The 27737-nt window shown below is 44.8% G+C and overlaps 1 protein-coding gene across 7 annotated transcripts in view; it reads right to left on the minus strand.

The window, feature by feature from the left end:
* TP63 (tumor protein p63) overlaps positions 1 to 27737 on the minus strand; it is a gene marked incomplete at both ends in the record, with an annotated part of 103877 nt that overhangs the window by 60778 nt on the left and 15362 nt on the right. For 4 of the 7 annotated variants that reach the window (XM_080623874.1, XM_080623873.1, XM_080623872.1 and 1 more), the window contains one exon: positions 6794 to 6835. In XM_080623874.1, the coding sequence (XP_080480000.1) occupies positions 6794 to 6835 (42 nt within the window). Of the gene's footprint in view, positions 1 to 6793; positions 6836 to 21649; positions 21783 to 22501; positions 22631 to 27737 lie in introns of those variants that run through there. The other 3 variants (XM_080623871.1, XM_080623870.1, XM_080623875.1) reach the window with 1 other exon arrangement.

Below are 27737 nucleotides of genomic sequence, written 5' to 3' on the forward strand. Positions count from 1 at the left end.
CATGTGCCTTGTCCAAGACTTCCTGAACAATCATTTGTTACTGATTTTGCTCCTTGTGTTAGAAACCTTACAGATATAAACCCCCAATTATCTTAAATCTCACCCTGCTCCATTTGCTCCTTGGTCAAGGTAACTGCAAGCAGCTATGCTAAACCTTGAAAGCTTTTCATAGTTTCTTCCTTAGAAAAGAGTTGGGACTCTTGACTGGGAGCCAGTTTGTTTCTAAGAAAAACGTTCACCCCTATGTTTCACAGCACTTCCTTCTTAGTAGCTCACAGCCAAATCACAACCTGCAAACTACTGTTTGGCCTGGGCTGCTCTACTCAGGCTTTAATTTATCCCATGGCTTGCCCCTAGAGGAAAGCAGCTCTTTAATCCCTCCAACAGTTACAGCATCTTCTCACATCACAGCAAAGCTTGGATGGGAAGCTCCATTTGGAAAACTATAACTGAAAAAAAAAAAAACCAAAAAAACCAAACAAAACCACCCAGGCAGTTTTTGAAGAACAGCAAGTTTATTCACTTGGAGAGACTCACCCACATGCCTAACCATGGCTAAGCTCACATATTACTCTAAAGATCATGGCTTTGGTTAGTTATCAAGGGACTCCAAGGTGATCATGGCACCAACACAGCAGAGAGCCTAGAAAACACATGCAAGTAAAAAAATCAAACAAACAATAAAACAAGTTTGAGGTTAAACACCCTTAGAGAGAAATAATTTTCCTCTTAATTCCACTTGATACCAAAAGTGACTTGACACTAATCCAGGCCAAGGGGCACAAACAAAGAGCCTGAGCTCATTTCTCCACTGGAGAGGATAGACGGAGTGTTGATGATGGTATATGAGAAGCTCCTCTCGTTTCTGATGATTTATGCAACCTTGCTTTAAAAGAGTTGCATTCATTTTATTGCCTACTCTGCACATTCTCAAGAGGCGTTGGAGGCAGTGCCAGAAAAATAACAGGGCTTAACAGTGTCTAGTGCAAATCCATCGGTGCAAGAGCTCCTTTCTGAAGCGTTTCCAGATTATTCTTTTTTTTTTTAGTGGGAACATTTTGTAAATAGAATTTAAAATTTGCCTTGAGCCAGGCAACACCCGCTTTTATTCAGCCCTTCATGATAATGAAATAAGCAGTTTCTTCACTAGTTATAGCCAACATCTTCCAGAGGAAAGAAAGCACAAAGTACACGATTTATACCCTCTCAAATCCCATATCTACAACTTTCCTGTTGCAGATGCCATGTCTGCCTCATGGAGCTAGTGAAGTTTGTGTCTCATAGAAAACCGCCGCAGTTGGAAATAAACCCTTCTACCAGGCATAGCTTGGCAGACACAACCCAAAAGGTTGCCGTCAGATGGGGTGAAAAACACAAGGCAACTTTCTGTTGTTTCTCTATGCTCAGGGAGAAAAGAAAAGCAATTTCACTTGACTTAAAACCATAACTTTATTATTAAAAAAGGCAAAGTACAAAGAAAGAATAACAGTTCCTGAGGGAGTTATATGGTAACATAACCGGGCCTGTGTCGGAAGAAATCAGAGAATTCAGGTGTTGGTGATACTGTGGAAGATTCAAGCCATCAGACTGGTAAAAATAACCAGTCAAAACAGCAGTTCTTGTATTCCACAAGAGATAATCCTGAACAGAAAGTGTATAGATAATTTCATCCTGTCTCAACCAAGACCATTTTACAGCAGAAAAAAAAAAAAAAATGGATCCGTTACAACCACCAGTTCAAAACTTAGAACATCCTCACTCTGCTGCAATGGAAGCTCTTTTCTATCTCTCACAGTGAAAATATTTTCATGCTAGAAAATATCTAGCATTAGTTTCTTGCCAAATGAGGCAAGTTAACAATTTGCCAGCAACTGAGAAGATCCCCTGTCCCTAATTTCATACTGCTTATTAACCCTATTCCAAGTACAGAAAATTGTAAAACGGAGATGCAATTTCCAATGTTTGCACGGTAATGCAATTACACTAGACAACTACAAAACATGTGCTACTGAGCAGTTATGACATTTTACACATGGCCAAAGTATCCTGATTTCTGCAGAAGTGTTTCACACCACACACTGAGAAGTTAATGCTGTGCAGAAGGGCAGAACCTCATCAAGTTTCATTTTCGTAAAGGACACATTCATTCTTTCCGCTCACATGCAGGTTACAATCACCTATTTCTGAGCTGCACCCATAGCCTTAGACTGTCAAAGGTCCAGTTTGTCCATCTAAAGCAGGTGGAGGATTTCTCCAGGTAACAACCTCAATTCACTGCTCAACATGGGGGACAGATTACCGCTACTGTCAAGACTGACATCACCAGAATTTTTCGTTAACCTATTATGAAACAACAGATGACCATCCATCTATAACAAACTCACTCCAATAAGTGGTTGGACCCTCATCCAAAACATACTCAACTCTTACCCTTCCTTGTGTTTTTCCCCCAGAGTGGTCCTCTTATTTCAGCTGGGAGGGAAACGGGAGCACATGGCAAGAGGCAGGTCTTAGCTTACCATTGCTTATCTCTCTAGACTACTTCAATCTCTTCATTGGCAGACACAAAAAGGGCAGTAGCACCCTGAGTCTTTTCAAACAACAGATACAGGCGTATCTAACCTTAGGCTCTTATATCTCAGGTTAAACTTTCGCAAATGAACTGCAGTTTTAAAACATACCACACAAAAAGGTACTTGGTCATATAGGGCCTCTACATCCTTGCAGAAGACTGTTGCAGCCCAAGAGTAAGATACATGCCTCACAAGCCTGCACAGAAGATGCCACATGACAAAAACTTTAGCCCTTAAGTGCAATTGCAGCAAAAGCAAAGGATGGATACACATAAGTACAGCTGGAATTGCAGCTGGACACTGTCAAGGAGGAAGAACCAGGAAAATGGGTCGGGTTTAGCCAAAACGTACCTTGAGAAACTCACTAGTCTTCATATGGCATCTACCCAAGTGCCTTCATCCTGGGATAGGATGAGATGTGGGTTGTAGAGGGTATGGCACAGATGAGCCTTTCTCCTTTGTATCTCCAGACTAGAGGAAGGGAAACAGGGGGCTTTCCTGGGCAGTGACCAGGCAGCATCCCTCAGAGATCACTTCCTTTGCCCCAGGTTTGGCTGAAGGTCACAGAAAAAGGATGGCATGAGGAGAAGAGCCTTTGCCAAATGCAGCTGAGGTGAGCAATGCCATGGGCCAAAAACAGCCAAGGAAAGCAGCGCTAGAGTGGCCATGGTTTTGTCCTCTTTGGTGTTTCACAGCCAAATCCAGGCTGATAGCAATGATAATAAGCCCGTCACACATTCACTGTATATTGATGAAGCTGATGCTCAAAAATGAGCTACAGCTCAATTCCCAGATTCCTTAACCTTAAATTAATGTTTGCTGAGCCAATGTTCAAGATAGGTGCAAGGAATTTTCCTCTTACTGAGGAAGTTGAGCTCCCTCAGGATATCCTTCCAGGCCACCACCAGAGACACACACGTCTGCTCCTGCAAAGAGGAAGGATTCACATCCAGGGCACTACAGCTCAAATACACCCTTGAATTATTATTGTAAAAGCTAAGAGGGAAAAGAAAGATAACCAAAAATGCACCTCTCTAAACAGGCTATCCTAAACCTCAAAGATATTTTCAGCAATCTGTATGCAGTTTTTCTTAATTTCCAGTGTGAAGGAATGCTGCCAAAAAGCCATGAAGCAGAGCACAAGATGTTTTAGTCCAAAAGTAGTTTTCCCCCACTCTCCTCCCCAAACTGTGATAAACATCTTAACAGAAAGAAGATTCCTTAATTTGTCTCTCTCTTACAAAGAGCAGGAAGATCTTTAAGAAGGTTGAAGGATATAATAAAAGTCATGGAACACATTTCTTATCAGTGTTTGAAAAAGATGTGTTTATTCTTTTGGCAATGCTTTAATTTGATTTTAGCAAACACTCCGAACTCTGCATCATCATCTCAGCCAGACTGCAGAATCCAGAGCCTGCAAATGGAACCTACCGCTCTCATCCTCCCCTCCTAGCACACAGGAAACTTGGACAAGACTGGATAACCTTGCAGATACCCACTTCACACCCAATTTTTTGTGCATGCTCCCCGCAACCATTTGTGCACAACACCTAAAATTCCAGGTATGGAGACGAGGTAGGAAGACACAATGAGATCCAAAGGGCTCTGTTCATCAGTATCTCATCACTTCATTATAACCACCTCAGCACCTCTCTTCCTTTTCACATCTCCTACTCATAAACACACAGGAATGGATCTCCAGGGTCATCAAGTCCAGTGCTCTGCCAACAAAGAGCTTAGTCGTTCTTATAGTCAACCCAGATCAAATGCAGGGTTAGATTAATCTGGAAAAGTGGTTGGGGCAGGTTCCACCTCCAGCCATTCAGGGCTGTGATTCTCTTCAACACCCTTCTCCCCTTTCACAACTTTTTCTCAACCAGATTTTGCCCATTTTGGAAGAACTCATCATCTCACCGTGGCAGCCGGCACCATGCTTGCAGGCATGGGCACTGTAGGCGATGGTGCAAGCTCACCACTCTGACCCTGCAGCCCATGCAGTGGCTTGCACAAGGGCTGGTTCCCAGGCTGCAGGGTGGAACAATGTACCACCACTGGGTGTGAAGGGTAGAGCTCAGCATTTGGAAGCAGGCAGTGAGCATCCTGGGGCGGCTGGGCAAAGCACCCAAGACATGGGTTTCAGGTGGGAAGGGACTCCCTGCTCTCAAAATTTGATTCCAGGAACTTAAAAAGTACTTCAGTTATTTTGTCTGTTTTTAAACCCAAACTACAGTCTACATCAAGTTTTTAATGATTTGCTATGGGTCCCTTCTGCCCAGTCCTGGAGTAACAGCTCCAAAAATCTAAATTCCAGCAAGTACCAGATGCAACAAATTGCTACTTCTATTTCCACACTGAGGCTTTTACTTATTTTTATTTTATGTTTTTTTTTTTCTTTTTTAAGGAAACCATGCCAAAGCCTATATCTTGTTTTCAGGCTTAGAATGGGTGAGGTTCATCATTACCAATATATTATAATTGAGCAATAACAAGTCTCCCTCTTTTGAGTCGAGTCATTAGAATAGTTGCTCTTCCTCAGAAATAAAACCAGTCAATGTCGAGTTTTTCTTCTCCAATGTACAACAAACACTTCACTGGATGAACAAAGCTGGTGCACCATGTTCAAATCCAAGATGTGAAAAGAGGGCTGGGGAGGGTTAAAATCAGAGTTAAAGCCTTTTAAAAACCCTCCTCTGACAGCAACAGTGACGAACGGCATTTAAGTGGAGCGAGAACGCTCCTGAACTCATCGCTTCTGACAGATGAGCCTAGCAAGTCAACCATAGGGACTCCACAGCCCCACCGCTGCTATTCAGTGAAAGTTGATCAGATAGCAGCAGACAAATAACGCCAAGCAAACACTCCAAGAAGTGCTCTCTCCACATTTAAGAGTTTATAATTAACCAAGAGTTAAAAAAAAGAGAAAAGGAGCAGCCAATTTGAGTCTTCCATACAGCAGAAACAGCAAGGGACCATGCATACGCTGGGAGTTTGTACTCTCTGCAGAAGGGGACAGGGAAAGCACAACGGTTCCGTTTACCCCTTGCTCTCCCCAAACTGCAAACCTGTGATCCCAGGCGTGCAAGCCCCAAGTGTACTTTTAACAGGCTTTTCCTCACCAGCTACCACATCTCCTAGCCAGGCTTTTGGCCCTGCAATTCCTATTTTGTTTTCTTTTCCATGTGGCTGATCTTCTGTCTGCTTTAGGTGTCACACTCTGTGCCTCCGCTTGAAGCATTCTGACCAGGAGTACACACACGCGCGTACACTCACATTCACACAGAGGAGCTTTTGCTGCATTGCCATTCTGATGAGTGTCAACACAGCTGCTGTCTCCACTGGAATGTAAACCAATATTGTTGTTAGATCTCTCTCAACCCCAGGTAACTTCCTCAAAGATTTGCACAGTGTGTGGCAATTCTCTCCACTGTCACCTTACAACGCATCAACCCAGCAGGTTAAAGACAGTTAAACAACAACGAGAAAAACAAAACCCCCACAAAGAAAGAAACAAAATCAAAGCTGCAACTGCAGTTTGCGTTCCACTGGTGCCCATGCAGTGCAAAGAGCAGTGGAAAGCAAAATGCATCCATTGTACACACATCCATCCTCATACAATATATGTTTAGACAAAGCCCTATATAAAATCTCACTGCTGCTGTAAGACATGAGGCAAAGCATTAACAGCACTGAGTAAAACAGTTATTGGTGTGGAAGCTAATGCAACATTTGCAGCAGAGAACCTCGGTTTGCTTATTATTTTACTTAAAAAGATAATCTAAGAAGGGATTTATAATGCATTTTTTGCTATTTCCTATATATTATCCACTTTTAACCACGAGCAGCAATTTCAGCAATAAAAGACTAGTAAACGAGTTATAATGCTGTCATCACAGATACTGTTCAGACTGCTAGGGGAACACAATCTGTACACTCTGCCCATAAGCGACTGTTTTGTCTTGCTCCTCCAATGAAGAGAATTATTTGGTTCATCAAGCTTCCCAAAATAAATTCACTGTCCCAAATGTGAAGACTCAAAGATCACTCTCATACAGGTATCTAGCGCAGCAAACTCCACTTCACATTGTAAAGTGCAAAAGTTTCAGAAAAGCAAGTGTGTATTCCACACCTAACTTAAGAACTACAGGGGTGAAGAAATCGCACAAACTCACTAAACACGAGAATATAGTGAAGATATCATAACGCAAACCTAGAATCCTTACCTCGCTATACTGGGACTGGGCATTGTTTTCCAGGTACAACATGTTAGCAGTCAAATTGATCAATGCTGCTGTTCTTTCTTCTGGCTCCAGGATTTTGACAAACACCTCCCACCCCCTAGAAGACCCTAAAAATATGTGATGCTACTTGGAAGATAAGAGGACTCGGAGTGTGCCTCTCCGCATAATTGAAGTTTCCCTTATATACCTAACTATAGGCAAGGAGGAGGAGGTGGGGCTCTCCTGCTTTACCTGTCCAATCTGTCAAAGTGCCACCTGGAGTCCTCCACTCCAATGGAGAGAGGCCTCTCCCAGCTCATTAAGTAGTTAGAATTCCTTATCACCAATCTCTAAAAAGCGAAGGGAAGGGGGGGAATGACACACCAAAAAACAGAAAAAAAGAGAGAGAAAAGAGAAAAGAAACTATAACTTTCCCTTGTCACTTTTCTACGAATTTGGGAACTCAAAAGACAGCCATGGCGTTGCCCCAAAGGAGTCTCTCTAAGAAACTTTCAACTTACTTATTTTCTGAGAAGACTCCAGGGTTTGGTTTGTTTTCATGCATGGACTTTGCCGCTACCAAAGCCCAAAGTGTTCGGGACAGGAATAAGATGCAATGCTTGAGAAGGGCAATGCAGTGACACAGCCGAGCCCCTGGCTGCTGCAGCATGCAGAAAAAAAAAAAAAAAAAAAATGGAAAAAGGAAAAAGGCAACTCATCCAAAAGGACTCACAATTTTTAATTAATATATGGGAGAAGTTGTTCAGTATTGCTCAGTAAAATCTACCTGGACTCCGTGCCCACAGCAAACTGAAAGATAAGAGAAGGACCTAGCCGAGACTCGACCTGTGAGAGAACAGAATGAGCAGACAGGCAGAACAGAATGGCCTCACTGTGATTTTACTCTGAACGAGCAGACAAGATCCTCCACACTCTCCCGGCAGAGATGCCCGGAGCGTGCCGGCAGTGCAAGGTCTGGGCTGCGCCAGCACCGGCCGCCCTCTCAAGAGCAGAGCTGGCTCACCATGAGCCGCTCTGAACCGCCCCACTGGAAAGGGTCCACCGCCATCCCACTGAGCGAGCGGGATGCACGGCGGGAACAAAAGCCGGATCGTTTTGCCTGCTCCCAAAGAGCAGGGTAAGCGCCATCGAGCAAGGGGAAACAAAACACCTTTTAAGGGGTGGGGAGGGGGGAAGAGAGGAAACCAAACATCCAGATCAGAGCACAGCCGCCTGCCCTCCCAGCCTAATGACAGCGCTTCAGAGTTTTATTTGAGGACCTGTCGTCAAGCAGACCGGTGCCTAATTGCTGAGCACCCCCATGAACTGCAAGCGCTCACAGTCAACACCAAACCTCCCGCCGCGGGTAGTGAGCAGCTGACCCACAGGCGCTTTTCAGGGGGGAGAGGGGTTCTGGTCAGGGCTGAAACCCACCCGTGGCTTCAACACTTCTGCAACTGAGCCTCTGCCCTGGAGCTGCTACTGCTCCTGCCACGCTGACTCCCTTGCCTTTGGGCATCATTTAATCCCAACTTTTTGGGCACAAAAGGGAGGGGACTTCAGGTTCACAGGAAGATGAAGGTAAGAGGGCTGTGCTCCTTAGGGTGCTAACGGCTCTCTAGGCTGCCTTCTCCAGCACAGCAGCAGCAGAAGCCATCACTGACTTCCTGCCAATCTGTGAATTAAAGAACACTGCAAGCTCACACCAGCCTCTCTCCAGGTTGGAAACAGGCAAAAAACTGCCTCTAATAAAATGGGGCAAAACCATCCAGGCAGGAACCAACACAAGCACAAACACAGAGCAGCACAATTGCAGTGCCCTCTCTACCCTGCAACAGCTCCTCACCGTGAGAAGCAGGGTAGGTATCTCATTTAGCTCTAACACTGCAAGCACAGCTCAACAGAGCACTGCTGGGCACAAGAGTGAAAGGTTACAAGCGTTCCCAGTGCACCTTCCCAATGCCTTCTCACTGAGGACTATGCAAGGAGGTGCTTCAAAGAACAGGCTTCAGAGAGGAATGCTGAGCCCTCCCCAGCCAGGTAGAAACCTACCTACCACCACCAGCAACACCCCAGCTTGAGTCGGGGCCACAGGCACCTTCAGCATTCCTGAACTACCAGCAAAAGCCTGGTGAGCACACAGCAGGTTTCCTACATCACAGCAACTCAGTAGCCCACTGCTGCAGACCCTTCCCCTCCTCTCCATCTTCCCTGACACCACCTAACACCGGAGGCTATGCTTTGGGTGAGCCTAGGGTGAAATCAGGTAAGGCTGCACACTTACCTGATCTCACCCAAGATGGGTACAAGCCAGAAAAGCCACACAGGCGCTAATCTGGAGATACAGACAAGGTTTACTGGGAGCAGCCACAGTACCAACAGCCAAACTTGGCGGCACCATTGAAAAGTTTGCATGGAGCTGGAAATCACCTGTAGGTTTTCTGTGTCTAATAGTGAGGAAAAGTTATGCTATGCTCAGAGAATCATTTTGACTTCTTAATTCTGTCAGGTTTTTGATACTGGCCCATAAGATCAAAAGCTATGGAGGGGAAGGAATGAGGAGGAGAAGGTACATACATAGATGCCCAACCTCAGCAAGTCATTGCAAAAACCTCTTTCATTAGCTGTGCTATGAAGCTCAGAAGATCCCCCTTTTCCACATCATTTATACAGCACTGTTGCGCTAGGTATCAGCCATCTTCTGTCCCACAGGTGGCTGGAGGTGGTTGTGGGTGAAGCAACACCCAGATACACAGAGATATGTGGAAGTTTATCCAAAGAGATCTGCATGTCAAACATGAGGAGAAGTGTATATAGCATGAATAAATTGACACGTCAGCACAGATCTGTGCCCTCTGTGCACACAGCCCTGACCTGGCTCAGTGTTTTAGAGGCATTAGACAGTGCGGTCACCTTGAAGTAGATGTTGGATGAGAGACTTTTTGCAAATCAGTCATTCACAAGTGACACAAAGGAGGCCACCACCACCCTACCAGGGGTGAAAGGAGATAACAGAGCACATACAAGACACTGCACCCACCAGTGCTGCAACAGTCTACGCACAAGTGTATCCCTCTCATCACGCCAGGGCTGTAAAATTTCTTTCACTGGATTCAGACCTAAACACACCCCCTTCATAAAACGCTTCCCCCCCCATTCCCTGGGCTGGTCTCATGCCCTGAATTTTCATATTGGCACTGATGATGCAAGAAAAGAGTAAGAGGCTTGATCACTTGCCTTTCTGCTTTACCATAAGAAAGAAAAGTTCCTGGAGTCTCATTTGATTCTCTCCTTTTGCAGATGCCAAAAATTTCCCATGGATGAGTGTTCAACAACCTAATAGCCGTGAGGCAGCATCATTAAAGGTTCTCAGATGAAAACTTGACTCCCTGAAATAACGCATGCTTAAATGGCTGAGTCACAAAACCAAAGGGACCCCCATCTCCTCAAACTGTACACTCACTTCTCAGCAATGAGACAGTGACAGTTATTATTCATCTGAGCCTTCTGGACAGGTCTCCAAGGGAAACACCAGCATCAATCCTGTTGCAACTGTGATGGCTGAAAGTCATGGAAAGACAATCTTTGCAAATAGAGATTATACCTTGTTATACCAATTAGCCTAGTCAGAGAAAGTAAACAGATTCAGGCAAAGGCCCTCTCACATGTTAAGATGAATTACTTTATATTGAGGCCAGACAAACAAGTTTAACTCTGTTCTAGTCCAACTAGGTCTCCCCCACTCCAAACAGGAAAAGAACAAACTAGAAAATAAAGATATCAACCCAAAGCATCAGGAGCTGTGCAAAGCCTGGCACTTCACATTTCTGATGTTCAGTTGGACTGAACTGAAGCAGAGCAGCTCAGCCTCAGGAAAGGAAACCTCTTCAAAACAATTTACCTCCAATACTGAAGTAAAAATAATAATTGCCAGTTAGATTTGAAAGTTTCAGCAGCAATCCTCCCAGGTCTGACTCAGATATTCTAGAAAGCTTCTGGCAACACTTTGTGACTCCTGCTGGTATGCTGAAGAATGCAGTAATACACAAACAAGACCCCTAGGCTTCCAAAATGAGGCACCAGCCAAGTCAAACTGCTGATTCAGGTTCTTTGTTTGAATGCACGTTCCCCATGCTGCTATAGCTTGTCCCAGCCTCTCTTACTGATACCTCCCACAAGTTCTCAATAACCCTTCCTGGACTCAAGGCAAGTGCGCTAACTCACAATGATTAAAAATGTCATTGCCCCAATTGTAGTGTTAATTGGGCATTGTGTAATTTCTCATAGAAGGGGCGTGTGTGCGCATGCACCTGCCCGCTTGTTGGGAGGCCCATGCAGAATTTCCTGCAGATCAAAGAAATAAAATCGTCTGCTCAGACCTCTCCACTCCTACAAAAATAGCATCTGGATCAACTGCGTCACCACGGACTGTGACATTCATTCAGACATGTTTACAAATTAGGGCTGAGATAACAGAAGGAGGCGGGAAAAAATAGAATGTGGGGCTTGGTTTGGGTTTTTTTTGTTTGTTACATCTGAATAACTGCTGAATGCTCAAAAAACAAGCCTCTGCCAATTGGTTTTGGGAGTCCTTCCAGTGACGACTTCACAGGGACAGATGTGATAGACTGCAATAGCAGGCAACTGGGTTCAAGAGCAAGTAGAAAAAGCTTTCAAAAACATAAAAGTCACCCTCCCTTCTTGAAAACTCAGGCAAAGCTGGTCTTCATTGCTCAAACCATGAGGAAGAGGGGAAAAAGAGCCCAGCTCATACTGCAACTTCCCCCTTAAAAATATCATCTGTGGCAAGATAAAACAAATTATAAAAGAGATGCTGCTGGAAGACAGCATCCTGCCCGCTGCTGACTGGATACAGCCTTCTGTGCACCCTGGGCGGGCTGCTTCGTGCACTGCATGGGAAATGCAGCTCATCCCTATGCAACAGAGGAACGGGCACCCCCAGCTCTCAGGAGTTAACTGCTCTGCTGCAGCCACGAGCACAGATTCAGTGCCCTCCTGGCTTCTCCACCACCTACTCGGGGTAGGTGTGATGCCCAGAACTTCCTTTGGAAAGCACTTAAGTGTCTGAACCGTCAAGGTAGAAATATGCCCTTACTGCAACTGCATAATACTTAGGATCAGTCCCTTCTTCCAAGGAATTAAAATTACATTACTCGCGCCCCCCCCCCCCCCCCCCCCCATTTTGAAAGTGCAGGGTAAAGAGATGGATTCGCCAAGGGCAGGAGGAGAGCCCAGCTCTGCCCACCTCACAGGTCGGCTTCTCCTTCCTCCAGGGAGCATGCTCTCCCCAAGGCAATCGGCTGTCACAACAGCCCTGCCCTCCGACCCTGGGTAAACATCTGCGCACGCTGCTTATTTGAGCTCTTACAGCCTCGTTATCTTCCCCAGAACACCCCTAGGGCTAATTAGAGAGTTAATGACATCATGTCAGGAGATAACGCTATAAGGGGGGAGCAGGGAGAGGGAAGGTGGAAAGGAATTGTGAAAGAAAACCAGTTCCCTTCACAACCACAGTGCAATATTGGTTTAGGAAGGGCACATGCAGCCCCTAGGGACTCTGCCCTCCAGCTGCAGAGTTCCATTTATTAAGAGAGCAAAACACTCCTCTGAAGAGATCCAGGTCTCCAGCCAAGATGATGCAAGGTCTCTCTATGCCTTCCCTGCCATCTTCACAACCCAACTCCCTCCAACCCCATCAAGGGAGGTCATTTCCACCCAAGTGGCAACAGAGACTCACTTCCCACATTTACCATGTGACAGGATGGGCACCGAGCATACAGATGATTTATCAGAAAGTGTTGTCTGTTTATTCCTGCTGCTCATTTTACCCAATTTTTCCACTTTTACTTACACTAGTGACTCTTTAAAGAACAGTTGCTTTTACTAAATAAGCTTAGAGGTAAAAGGAACCAACTGTCTGTACACAGAGATCTTTGCAAGGCAACTGATAAACCAGCAAAACCACTGGTCAGCAGACACTTGAGCAGATACTTCTGCACTGATGAGTGCAAAAGCATGGGTCAGCAGACACTGGTGCATGGAGACATGACCAGGGGATCTTAGAGGTTCAAGCCTCTGCTATCAACAGCTCTTTTGTTGGAGTAACAACCCTCGACATTCAAACTTGAGTTTTCCCCCGATGAGGATCTTTGGAGCACAGCATGCTTGACCTGTGTCACTGCTGTCCCCACTCCATCCACTTCCCTATCTCCACACCCAATACTTGTAAAAGTAAGAGAGAAGAAATTACATAAGAAAATTACAAAAATTGCTCCTGAGCAGCATGAACAGCTAGAGGTGGGACAGGGTCATGGCACAAACCTGCATCCCAGAGACAGATCGTTCCAGCCAGGGAAAGGAAAAAACAGGATAGCGATAGATTAGAGTCTTTTTTTTTAATTATGAGAGAGGAGCAACTGTTGACAGACCAGGATTGTTCTTGCATAAGCAGTTGAGGGGAAAGTGTTGTTCTTCCCTTATCTTGTATAAACTACAGATGGCTCTCAGGAAACACACAACCATTCATAAATGCACAATCACAGCAGCTCTTTCTAGCCAGCCTCTGCTATGCTGCCAACTCCTTCCCATCTCGTACAATAATCCAATATTTTTTTAAAAAAAGTTATCCATTTGCAATAGTTTGAGAACAGTCTCTCAAACCTCTGGTTAAACCCTGACCCTGCAACTGATGGCTCTTCCTGTGAGCTTCTCACATGAACACATTGCCATTATCCTATGTTGTCCTGATGTACTGGGCCAAAAGTTATAACCCAGTGCAACCGGGGATCCTCTTTGTTCCTTGTTTCCTATGCAGAATTGTTGTATTTTACAGTGTTGGTCTTCATCTGGGTAGCCTCAGCCCACCACTATATACAACAACCACCACAGGGTGAACAGCCATAGGGTTCAGTTATGTGGCCAGAGACCTTCCCCAGAAGACCAAACACTTTAGTTTCTGACTTGTTTAATTTTAGTCTAGCCTGCACATCACCATGAAGTCCACTGTACCCATCCATGCCCTCAAAGAGAAGAGTGCTTTAAGGTATCTTTTTCTTTGCTTTCTTTTTAAGCAGCCTGGAGATACGCTGCTTTTAGAGTGACATGCTTTTAAAGTGACAGTTACATTTGTTACTGAAAACTCCTTTGATCTTTCATTAATCTCTGAAAATTCAGACACTGATTAGCAAAGAGTTCATTCAGCAGTAAGCAAACTAACATAGGCCACAAACCACTCCTTAATCTACACTTCACAGAGACTGATTTAATTTTCTGTGACTGCCTGACAATTCACCCCCTCATTAATCTCAATGCTATCAAATCAGCAACAGTGACATGGAAAGCAGATGGTAGAGACGTTCAGAAGAAAATATTACTTAAAAGTCTCCTCTTGAAATACTGGAGGAAAAATAATAGTCATTAACAGGACTGCGGGCAGAACCACAAAGCAACATATATAGTGAGACTTTGGATGCATAAGACTTTCTTCAAAGCAAGAATCCCAATTAATGCAAGAGAGGACTTTAAAAACAAAAGCTACACCACACAGCTCACTGCAGCACATTCGCTTTGGCCGTGTTGGACAAGGAAGGGGAGCGGATGCTCCCAGGGCTGTGCTCCAGGTTTGTCTTAGCACAAAAGGAATGTCCCATGTGCCTGGCCAGTCTCCCAGCACGGACAGCACTGCAGCTTGCAACAGCACTGCGAGATGCTCTCCATCCATCTCACCCCACAAGGTGGAGTGCCACAAAGCTCAGCAAAGTTTTCATTTGGCTGGATATGGGTAGCTCAATTCGTTACCCTACTTCTAGCTAACAAGAGAAAAGGGCCTCATCTTCCTTCTTCCAGCAATTTGCTTAAATAAATAAAATAAATAAATAAATTCCCAAAACCCCATTTGCTGGGGTTTTGCCCAAAATGAACAAAATAATGAAACCCACAAAGTCCAGAGAAAAGCAAATTTTTGGGTGGCCACTCCACTTCTATTGGTGTTCAAGATGTGCTTCGTGGCTTGCTGAAACATCAGTTGCCCAAGGGGTTTATCACTTATAGGCTCTAACCCAATCAAAGTGTTCCCAACAAATATGGGAATTATGTTTATAGTTTGAGGAGGAGGGGGAAAACAAAAATAAAAAAGAAAGAAAAGAAGGGGCTCCTGTCATCTAGATAGAAACATAGAGTGAAGTTCCCGTCAGCATAAATTTGCTCCAGAGGCAAAAGTGCCTACAATCTGCTGCTCCAAGATCAAGATGCCTTTTAATTAAGTGTTTGTGCAGACCTTTTAAAGATGTAAAATAAGTGCTAATGCATTATTGCTCCATACTTAAGCAAGGAGCACGTGCAGCACCATGGAAACCTTTGGAGGCAGGCCTAGCTGCTTGGAGAAGACATCTTCTGAAGCGACTGCTTCCTTTGTTTGGAAGCATTTGCATGTAGGCAGATGACAGGTCTCGCAGTTGCAACACTCTTCCACCTCAAGTGCTCATAACAATATGAGTTGGGGAGTTAAAGCCAGCCCTCCAGAGGAGCCAGGCCAGAATGAACACAAAGCATCCCATCTGACACATGGCTCTCTTCCAGAAGAGTTTAGGATTTTCAGCTTAAAATTAATTTCTTCCTTACAAGATGAATGCAAAGCAAGATACTTGAAAGGGCAGAAATATGTAAAGGAATTTTATACACGCTTACATAGCATAGCAGACAGACCACCCGTTTGTTTTCTTCCAATACCATTGAGAATTTAGGGAATTGGCATTAAAAACTAAACACTTGGTATAATTACTAGAGAAAGAAACGCAGCCACTAGCCACTTTCTCTAGCCATTACTAGAGAAAGAAATGGTCCGCAGCCACAGCTAGGGCAAAACAGTACAGGAAAGGGAGCTAGTGAAAAATTACTTTAAAGAAACATAAATATGTCTTTAGAGCCCTACTACACAGAATGAGAGAAGTCTTCAGACTTTTGCTAAACAATGTAGAAACGCATTCTCTAAGTTCACCTTTTCTCTGAAAGAACTGACCATTTCTGGATGTAGATCTGCAAGCCTAAATGAGATGATTAGATCATTTGGAGGGACCTACACTGCAGAAAATTAAACATTCAGCAGGATTACAAAGACAAGTCTAAATTAAGAGAGCTTATGAGTTCAACTGCAAACAAGAGAGGCGCTGGAGGGAAACTTCCAACAGAATAATGCATTTGCTCATTATGGAAATGCCTTTGCATAATCTCAACTTTCTTTGCACACTCTGGAACGAACAAATACCCACAAAGAAGAGAAACTTGGCAAGCTACAAACTCTCTCAAGCACAAACCAGACAGTAATAAACGCTTTGATCACATCCCTGTGCTGTACAGAGCCCTTCCTTCCTTTCTGCAGTCAAGCCAGTAATACTTAGGCATGGAAACAGACGCCACACAACCCACTTTGCCATATCTACTTATCAAATCAGCCTTATCCTCCAGGTGCAAAACCATTTCCCAACAAAACACATGGCTGTGGCACCTGCCACAGACCTGGGAAGCACACACCAGGCATAGTCAGTTTCTGCACCAAGACACTCTTCCTGCACTGCTCAACCACACCACACATGTCACACCAACTCCTTGCTCTGCTGTCAGTACGCAGGGATGCCCTCCCTGCCCTGCAGTCCCACCACCCCTTAGCCAGCTGTCATCTGTTTCCTTAACCATTACCTTGCAGCAAATGGAGTTCTCTTCTCCTGACCCAGAAAAACACTTTCAAGTAAGCAACTAAAATTAATATTGAAGTGCAGGCACTGATCTCTGTTAAAGCATTGGATTGGACTCCATAGACATCCTTCTGAACAGCAGGTTGGGTTTTCTTATGCCTGTCCATCATATTATTGCACACCTGATCCTGACCACAATCCCCAGGTGACAGGCTCCCAGGGACCCAGGAATTCAGTGTATGACCACTAAATGAACTGCTGAACTGATTTACATGATGTGAAGGCTAAGAGTAGGTAGACAGCTGCAGCCACTTTGGGCCAAGGTAGCTCTGTAGGGTCCTCAGTCCCCCTCCTCTCTAGCTCACTGCACTGCAGCATGGCTAACATATTCTGTGCAAGTTGGCTGGGGTAGCTCTTCCATGAGCCTACAGCAGGTTAAACCTGGGAAAGGTTTCTTCTTTCCATTAGGAAGTATCGAATACCAACTCATTAGTGTGAAGGCTGAAGTGGAGAGCCTCAACACCTCCATGTCTTATACAGGCCACATCCAGTCTCTCCCTACAGCCTGGTTTTATCTCCATCTTTGTGTATAAAGGAGAACAGCAAAGTTACAGAGCTGAAGCTCTCACTTTTAAAAATATGGAACACATGCTGCACCTCCAAAATTTCTTTAGCCACCAGGCTTGGGACATCCACAGCCAACAAAGCTGAGGACTCAAACCCAGAAAGACACAGCCCTGTCTGAAGCACCTACACCATCATCCCCAGGGCAGAAGCCCACCCCATGGGTAGCTCAGTGATGCCTAACCAAGCCACACACAGCAAATCCCCGTGATATTTGCAGAAGATGAAGGAGGACAAATAAAGTAAAAAAAAAAAAAAAGATAAAATAAAAAGGGCAAGGAATTCTCTCTCTCTTTTATGGGGAGGGAAGGATCCAGGTTAAGAAAACTCTGACCACATTGACTGTCTGGGGAAAAGGCATTCCACTGAACTGGTTAGGCAAGGGGCTGTAGGAGGACGGCTTGCTCAGGGGCATGAAAGGAAGGTATGTACAGGGGGAGGGGGATGAGCTGCTCCATCACTGGGGACAGCACTCCTGCTCCCACCAGCAAGGTCTCCAGTGCCCTGGACATGCTTCTGGGATGGTGGCAGAAGACTTCTAGACTCTGCAAATCCCTCAAATAACACTTTTATCAGCATGCTGCCTGCTACAGTCCTTAGCCCAAACAAGGTTTGTTTGGGTCCAAACTAGCATCTCTTAGCATTAGTGAGCAGTTTTAAGGACTTCTGGGAGAAGGTGAAGGAAAGCAATTTTGCACCTGGTATGACAGGCTGACAGCACACAGCAAGGGCCTCCAGGGCAATGCAGGAGTTACTGCGCCACCATACAGCTCATTTCTAGAGATGTCTCCAGACCCCTCCTCCCTGTAGTTCCAGGGTATTTAGTCAGTCAGGAAAAAAAGCCAAATCAAAACAAAGAAACTCCTATAACACTCACAGTTGCTGGGTACATCCTTCGTCAGGGAATAGGCTGGGGACCACCTTTTTGGTTGGTGTAGCAAATAGACGGTGAGCCCACAGGAAAAGACATTCAACTTACCTTCCTGGCCATCTGCAGCTCCTTCCCACACAAGGGCCATGGCAGAGATTAAATGTTCTCTGCACTCACAAGGACCACCAGCCCCTCACTCCAGTTATGCAAAAAGGCAGATCTGTGCTGGGATTTCCCAGCCTGCCTGTGGTCAACATCATGGGAGAGGAAGGGGCACAACCATCAGCCTCACAGATGTCCCAGTACATTGTGAAAGAGCCAGTCACAAGGCATACAGCTGGGGAAGGCTTCTGGCTGTCTAATGTTACACCAAATCCACAAACCGTCTTCCTGTCCCCTCCAGGTCTTTTCATCCCAAGGTAGAAAATGGTGATCAGCACCCTTACATCTTTCTTATATGGGGCACAGGCAGAATATTTCTTCCTTATAAACAAGAGTGTGAGAACTGTAAGGTCTTGGCTCAGCATGAGCCAGAGCTGTAATTCAGATGAGGTGTTTCCTTGTCACCCAACCTTCTTTTCCAGCTCTTTCCCAACATACTTGCATTTTCAAGGCAACAAACACAACTGATGGGTTCAGCAAGGCTGGACTCATGCTCAGTTTCCAGACCACCAGTGGGACAGATTCTTCAGCTACTGCTCCGAACACTGTAGCTCCTTCTCCACCGCCAGCTCTGTTGTGAACAAACAGCTGTACCCCACTAAAAATGAAATAATAAACAAATAGTAGCTCTCTCACGAACACAACTCTTGGAATCAAGGGTGGACATCTTTCAAGTCTAAAAGTTTAATTTTCCAGCCATAAGTTGCAAGAAGGTGCAAAGCTTATTTTAAAGGCTGACTGGGATTGCCCTGAAGTCCTTGTAAGGACAATTGCTTTAAATAAACCAGTCCTAATTGCTTTGCACCTATTTCAGTCTCACATGGTGGTATATTTTGGAGAAAAGCTGTCCTTGCTCTTTTACTAGGACAAATGTGATAATAAAAAGCTCTCTGCCTTGATCTCACTGTTCATCTTCCAGGGCCCCTCTGTTTCTGCTGCATTCCTTTGTGTTTATCTGGCCTCTTCAACTCTTTAGCTGCGATCAGCTGCACGCAGCACCTCGTGCTTAGAAGTGACATGACTGGGGTTACAGGAGAGACAGGTGGAAAGGGAGCTCTTGCCCTGAAGCTATCTAAAGGAAAAGAGAAGCTGCAGGGGAAGAGGGTTGTAAGGTATTTCAGATTAAAGCAAACACCTTGCCCCAGGCTACACATTCTCTGCCAATGCAAGCTGCAGCGGCTGTGAGCCCCAGAAACAGCAAAGCAAACACGGGCTTCTCTGCAAGGGGGATTTGTCACCTGTCAGGGATGTTTGCAAATTTATAGGGAGGTGGTGGTGGTGGTAAGGGGAGTAAAAAGAGCTTTCCTCATTTTAAAAGACGGGCTGTTTGCACAGGTTTGCAGTGCATATTTTGCTTTGTAAAGGCTTTTGTCCGGCATTGAACTGAGTGAAGGTGCTGTCTTCCACCGAAGACAAACTGGAACATTTATTAATGTACATACTTTAATGTACTCCGAGCCGCTGCCTTACAGTAAGGGTGAGGATGGGATGGAATTTCCCTGCTCCCCCTTCAGCTTGTCATGTCAGTGAAAAACCCTTTTTAAAGAAGTCACTGTGCAGCTCAGCCTTTCCAGAAATACCTCCTGCAAGGCTGGGATCAAACCCATCATAAGCAAGAGGTAATTGCATAGCAAAAGCTGCCTGCCTTCCTCTCCTAGCCCCAGGGCTCACTTCAGCCATGCTCAGAGAGGACAAGAGGAAGGGATTTTCCATTCATGTTTCACTGCACCACAGATAGGAAAAAGACTCTGAACAACAGCTTCCAGTGAGCCCATCAGCTACCACAGTGCTCTGCAGGCATTTCAGGGGAGCTGGAGATAGGGAGGTTTTGCTAGTGCTCAACATAGCTAGTGCTAGAGCATGGAAGGAGAAAAATTTCTGCTGACAACGTTTAAACTGTCAAGGATTGTTTTTTAAGGGGACATAGTTCAAAGAGAACATTACCAGCCACTTTGAGAATTAGGAGTCCCTCTAAACATGAAGAATATTTTGGACTAGCTACTGAAAAGACACCATTTTACTGGGGCTGTGCCATGCTGTTGGGAAAAGCTGAGGTCCAGATGCTGATTGAAGGCTTGTATACCACCTGCCTGTGCCCAACCTGAATGCAGAATTAAAAGATAACCTGACTTGTCAGTCACCTCTCCTTGTGCACTTGGACTAGCTTCCACCACTTTAGCCAAGCACATATCCAACCTCAAAGTGGCCTTTTTACCCTTTGTGACATCACAAGGAAAGAGAAGAGCACTGCACTCTCCCTGGCACATGAGGAGCAGCAGTACCAAATCAAGCCTCCTGTCACTGGGAACTGCAATCAGCATGACCTGGGAGCAATTTCTTTGCAGATGTGATATCCTCCAGGTTAGTAACTGCCAGGATGCAGGCTGCCAACAAGGCATTGTTGGCCACATGAAAAATAGTGGTTGATTAGCCAGGGAATTAATTGACACAGTTTCTCAGGATGGAAACACAGAGGAACAGGAAAATTTACACATGCCAACACAAATTTCAAACCAGACATGATTTTTACCCAAAGTATACAAAACCCATGAAGAACAAAAAGAGGACATGAAAAGCTCAAACTCCTGAACTACCTTCTGGTCCAGCCTGCAAGAACAGTTCCTGGCTTCTTCAAAGCTATTGCTGAGAAAAAGCTGGTCAGTTTGTGCCAAAGGCAATGAACCACCAGTGCCTCATCTACATTCCAGTATTGAGCCATATTGGTGAGACACCCACAGCCAAGGCTGGCTACAAACACTCTCTAGCTTTGCCTATCTGGAAATACAGAATGGGAAAAAAGGAAAACAAAAAAAAAAAAAAAAAACAAAAAACCAAAAAACCAAAAAAAAAAACCACACCACAACCAGGGAAAAAAAAACCAAACAACCCAGCTATGGTCTGAAACCAAGTTTTCATTCATATCTGACCTTCAAGAGAAGAAAAACCCATTAATAACCCCTGCCCTGGATCAGCAAAATTGCAGCTGTGCCCAGAATACCAATTATCTTAGCTACTTTATCCCTGAGGTCACATAAACTAGCTCTAAGCAGGGAAAGAGCAATGACAGTTGAGCTACCAGGCAAGTGCAAGAGACTCCTCAGCTCTTCTGCCTGTTTAGCTGCTTCATCCCTCTCTCCCACCATTGCTGAAGCAGGAGAAGAGGAGCAGGTAAGGAGCCAGCCTGCTCCCCCTTGCAGCACTTGGGAGGCATGAAGGAGTGAAGACTTTCCAGGGGCCGCACACCGTCCAGCTTAGCCATGTGTACAGAACCTCTGCTTGCCATCACCAGAGTCACTTGGCAAAGCCATGCTCCCAACCAGCTTCTGTGAGTGGGACACCACAGGCAAAGCAAGAAGGAACTTCCTGGGTCAGAGGCAGTGGCCACAGCTCCTCCATCAAGAGGGGAAAGATGACCCCAGGGCAATGCAGCAAGTTGCTCCTGCAAACACTCCTCATCTGTCCCCAAAGGTTAAGGAAGTTCTCACTACTCACCCACATTGGGTCATTCAGCTCTGTGTCCTGCACCCGGACACAGTCCATGCTGATCTCTATTTTGTTAGTAGGGCCATTTTCAGATGGGCTGTCGATGAAGTTTAAATCAATCGGCTGAACTGAGCATATTGGCCTGAAAAGAACAGAGTAACACAGTTAGAATTGGCCAAATTCCATTTTCCATTCCCCACCTTGTCCTCCATGCTAGGGTGTCAGCCAGGACTCAGGAATGACCACAGACCAGTCTCAGGACAAAGTAAGTAATTACTAATGGACAACTACCTCATCACCTGCTATGCTAACAGCAGTTCCTGAACAGGACAGAGCCTGGAGGGACATTTCACTTGTCTGACCAGAAAAATGAGGTAGGAGCACAGTAGTTAAGTCACTGAAAGACAGAACTTGTGGAGGATTTATAGCAGTAGCTGTCTCAGCATCAGCTACGGCAAGTCAGGCATGGGAAAAAAGTTGGTTTTATTTCCTTCAAAGGACCTGATTGGATGACCTCTGCACCATCTCCTGTCCCTCCATGGCATCAGCAAGAGAGGAAAACATGCAGCCTGGACATAGAGCAATGAATCCATTTCCTCAGGGGAAAATGCCAACCACCAGAAGTCTTCAAGAGAGTCACTGTCACTACTGATCTCTGCACCTGTTCCCCATAGCCTGGATGTAGAACCTCTGGAGAGCTCTCAAGAGTTGTCAGTCATCACAGACTCTCACCCACATCTCCTAATCAATAGGTGCAGAAGACTCCAAACACCCCAACATCAGTCCCCTGAGCAGCCTAATTATAGGGGCATCCTGTCCCAAAACACTTTCTTCTACAGGTTATGTATAAGGGCTACTTACTGTTCCAGGAAGTCCCAGATATGCTGGAGCACCTCTGGGCTGAGGAATTCCCTGGGTTGCGAGCTCTGGGACATGGCTGATCGGTAGTAACTCTCCTTCCAGGAGAAGTGGCTCGGAGTTTCTACAAACCTTAAAAAACAAAAGCAAAAAAAAAAAAAAAAAAAAGAAAACAGAAAAGAAAAAAAAAAGGAAAAAAAACGCACACACAAAGCTACGTTGAATGTGATGTGTGAGCCCAAATCAATGAAATCCCATAAACAGAAGCTATTGTGTGAAAGAGGAGACACACTGAATGCCTAGAACATTCACAGCTGTACACCACACATTCCATACTGCTGCAGATGCTGTATTTAGACAGGAGAAACTTCCCAATAAGTTAAATATCCCTTAGAATTCCCTGGGATGCTGTGTCATAAGAATCCCACAGGAGAAAAAGAAAATAAAAATGCTGCCTTCTGTTTTACCCCCAAATAAGCAACTTTCCACACAATGTGGGCAGCCTTTGCAGCAGGTGGAGCACCTCCATACAATTCTACTGTCCCTAACTGGTTGCTTCTCTAGATTGCATGCCCTTGGATGATTTAGCTGACTTTTCATATACCCAGCCACTGCAGATGAGGTCTTGTACTAAAATAAGAGGGGGTTGGTTTTGAACAAGTGAATAGTAACAACAACAATAATACCCCCCTTCTTTTTGCTTTATTTTCTATGGTAATAAGTTCCACCACATCAGACTATATCTGATGGCTTTTCTACTGCCTTCTTGCCTCCAATTATTTCCTGGTCCAGCCAGCTGATTTCTGCCAGATCTGCTAATCACCTTAGCCATTTTTATCCCCTTAAGCTCCCACAAGCCTCACAGAAATAGGTGGGCCCAAGAGGAGCAGTGACGAAGCTGGAGCACTCGCACTTTCCACAGCTGCACATTCTCATCCCACTGGCCAATTTCTAAATTCAAACTCAGCAGCTTTTACACCCGTGTCAAAATACTCAGTGGCTGCAGGGATGTAAGGGGTGGGGGGCGGGAGGAATTTCTTGAGTGTATTTGCAGTTGACAAAATCTCCGGGTTCAACTTAATTGGAGTAGGAGGCAGGTGACTGCCTTTCCTGCTACAAGGCCAGGGGCACCCTGCAAAGAGTTGTTTTGGTGAACGGCCACGCTCTCTGCTGGGGGAATGGCTGTGGCAGGAGCCAGGGCTATAAACGGTTTCCAAACAGAACTGGACTAACATTTGGTTTGGCTCACTTTGGTGCTGTTCAGCACAATGGTCTAAGCAGCTGCATGGAAGACCCTAAATTATTAAGCTGCTAAAATTACGCAAGAGTGTTTCAGAGGGAAGATAGTACTACAGTGGTTCTTTTCCTTTACTCTTTCCTGAAGTACCTATTTCTGGCTGCTGTCAGAGAGGAATCTAGCTCTCTTTACTGAATTTGTATGGCCTCTTCTGTTTTGAGGATGTGCCTGGTTTGCAAAAAGCAGAGCTTTCCTCACCTGTGCTGCCCACAGAACTGCAAGCCCTTTGAAAAGAGCAGTTTTCCTAAGCTAACAAAAATCAAAGCTGTTTCAGCCCTTATTGCCATAGCTGGGCATGCCTCAAAATAGGTGAGAGTATCACTTCATTTGCTTTTTGTGATTAAGAAAAAGAACCCAACATCCTTTAAAAGTTCATGAACAGCCGGAGATAAAAATAAAATTCAGAAGTGTCATAGCTAATAGCTCTGCCTCACAGATGTGAGCACATACCCACACTACATATGAATAAATAATCATAAATCCTCTGAGAACAGCAGTTATCCCACAAGTACCAGAAATTACTACTTTCAAGCTTTCAGTTTGGTAAGGCACTTGCAAGAGTGCCATACTGAAACCTAGAAGAGCAGATCTCACCTAAGCCTGCAAATCAACACTACCACAAGCTCTAGAGAAGAGTAATGGGGAGTACATGCTCCAACCCACAGAGCCCAGGCACTGCTCAATACCTTGCACTCAATCCTGACCTCCAAGGAATGGGCAGAGACGCCAAAGTGCTCATTATTTACCACTTATAACAATTGCCCATGAGTTGAACACTAGAATCACTTTTTCTGAATCCATTGCCAAGGTATCCACACAAGGCTCATTACTATGTACGCAGCAACCAACTTCACCAAGATGAGTTTTTACAAAACAGACCTTCCTCAGAGACCTTTTCTTCGGAAAGTCTCAGTGCCACGACGTGCCCAACTTTGGTTCACAGCTGCACAAAGTCCTAGGTCTCAAGAAGGCAAAGCTACCCAGTGTGGTCCTATTCAGCAGCAAAGCAGAAGTTGGTTATCATAAGCCTATCCCAAGCAAGCACTCCTCACAGTGCCCACAACCTGCAGCACATAGCTGCATAGACTGATGTAGCCAGATTTGTAATTCTATGCCTCTGAAGCTAACAGAGCTATTGTAAAGAGTTACACCAGTTAAGGACACAACCAGTTCATGCCTGTACTAAACACAGCCCCAAATTTCTCCAGAGAAAGGCATTTTCCAGCTGTGTCATCTTTATCCCTATACTCAACCAAGCTCCTGGCTTATCAAGAAAAGCATTACCAGATCCTACCCTATAGCGAAAAAGGTGTGGTTTCCCATACTACACAAAAGAAGTTCCCTGATTAATACTTTTACATAAGCAAAATCTGAGAGACTCCTTCAACACTATCTTCAACACCTTTACTACCCATACAGCTCTATTTTTAAAGGAGGCTGCAGGATCAGGTGCACCCTATGAGCAGGCAAGGCACCTATGAGAAAGATACAGTATTACAGAGGTAGAGAGAATTGCTTTTTACTGTTTGGTGCATCCTGCTCTCAGGTGGGGAAAAAGCTACCAAGTTGCAAAAAAAACAACTTTAGTTCAGCACAAAGCTTCACACAAGCTGAACTGTCTCCTTTCCTGTGATCTTAAAATCTAAGTCTAGTGACATTTTTCTTAATAGCTTTCAACATAGAGGAGTAGCCTCTGTGTACTCCTCTACGGAATACGTAAGTGCCCAAATTTGGTCTTTCACAAGAACAGCTAAAGCCTAAGCAAGATCTATGCATGCATTTCACTACTTCAGTTGTCTTTTCCTACGTCATCAAATGCTCAGCTTCAGTAAAATAATTAGTGAGTGACTAAAGTTAATCACAAGATAGCAGGAGCTCACATTGTTCAAATTGCTCCTACCAGCTGCTTTTTTTTTTATTAAAAGACATTTAGACAACATCACTTTTACCCACAACTCATCACAAAGCACATTGTGGGAGGCACTACCAAACACAGGCTGTTACACTAACTACTATGACAGAACAAAGCAGATAGTGAGTATAGTCTAACTCGTCCTCCACTTTTAAGTCTACAAGCTAATTTCCTAATAACTGCTGAAATAGTTAGCAAGCAGCTTCCCACAAGCAGAGAGCACTAACTGCACTAGTTTAGAACTGCAGAGGGATTTACAGCACCCTTGAAACTCCAAGCTGAATAGAACACTGCATCCGCAATCTCTTCCTTTAAAAACCAGTAGGGGATTATTAATTAACAGAAATTGCAGGTTAAATTTTCTCTGAAAACCAGCACCTCACCAAAACCCCAGTGTTTCCCTGAACAGTGCTGGGACACTGCTCCTGAACTACTGAATCCCAGGACAAGTTTCAGCCAGCCATACACTCCCACTGAGGTCTACTTCAGCTCCATCCTATTTATTTTGCTGAAGGGAGAGCAGCCCAGACTCCAGGTGAAAGCACTTTTCAGATTCACTTGGTGAGCTGAAGCCTTGGGCACACTGTTTCCCTGCCTCCTGATCGTTCCCCCAGAAAAGCTGCATTACAGCCCCTTGGAGTAGGACTGCATCCCAGCTGATTCAGTTTGTCATCACACTGCTAAGTGAGATCTCTGCAAAATATGGCAATAAGAGCAACATGCCCCTACAGCTGTACCCACACAGCACTCAACATCAGGGTTTCCTAGAAAGTTGGGGATGTTAAACTTCACCAAAAAAGAACCCAAACCAAAAACCTGAACCAAAGGCCACCCCAACAAAAGCCAACAACTAAACAAAAAAACCCTAGCAAGAACAGCATTTGCCTTTCATGAGCCCATCTGTACTGCTATTGCCTTTCCCTGGAGCCAAGTATCCCAACACAGGTGGAAACAAAGTCCTGACTGCTTGGCCCAGCATGACATAAACCGGCACAAACCAGAGAGAAAACAAGTCATTTCTGCTCCTACTATCTCACTGCAAGGACATGCTTCCACTCTTCACCACATTTTCCCCCTTCCTACCTTCACATCAAAGACATAAAAGAAAAGCAAGCAAACAAGCAAGCAAAAAAATCCAAACCACTTTCCACACCAGAAAAGTGATAGAAAACTATTAAATTCAACTATTACAATGCAGCAACACTTCTCACCCCAAAAGCCACCTTTCACTGAAACCAACCATCCTCAGAAAGGGATAAACCAAAAAACATCAAAGCTGGACTTACCACTGGGGGCAAGATACAAGGTTCTGAGGAAACCAAGACCTAGGTTTGATACTGAGCATGCACAGCCCCTCCTCTGTAGCTTTAACCTTAAAGGCAGATGCCACCTGCTTTCACTGATACAGGCTTGGATCTGAGACAAGGAGCAGCTCAAGCATCACTGAGGTGCATGTGTGAATCCAGCAAACTTCTTCCAAGAACACAAAAGACTGTCTCAACCAAGATATGGTGTAGTTTTCTCTGTTTTTTCATCCAAAATAGGCTTGGAGTTTCAACACTCTGATCTGCCCCTGGGTGAATAGTAGAGTTTGTGGTGAAAGCAGAAATAAGGTATCTCAGTAAAGCTGTTGTGTTGGGTTTCAAGAGATCCAAGCATCTCCAGTTCTCTTTAGCTTCCCTCAGAAGATGGAGCCCTGTAGTGGTTTGTGTTTCTCCCACATGATGTGCAAACTCTTGGAAACAAACAGTGTGTTTTATAGATGCCAAACTTCATGGCTTGGTGTAAAGCCACAGTGTAAAATCTTGCAAGAAGAAATCTTTCATAGTAGGGATAAACAAAATAATTCGGAGGTTTTTTTGTGCTTGTTGCCAAAGTTACAGAATGTTGCTTTCTGCTTCTCCCCACCAAATGGCTACCAATAGTGTACAATTTTCTGTCACTTGCTCTGTAGTCCTTAGTCAGTGGACAAGCAGATGGGGTCAAAGAAGCCCTTCTTTGTAAACTACAGATTTTGTGAGTGGTTTGGT

This window comes from Psittacula echo, assembly GCF_963264785.1.
Source record: "Psittacula echo genome assembly, chromosome: 7".
NCBI lineage: Eukaryota > Metazoa > Chordata > Aves > Psittaciformes > Psittacidae > Psittacula > Psittacula echo.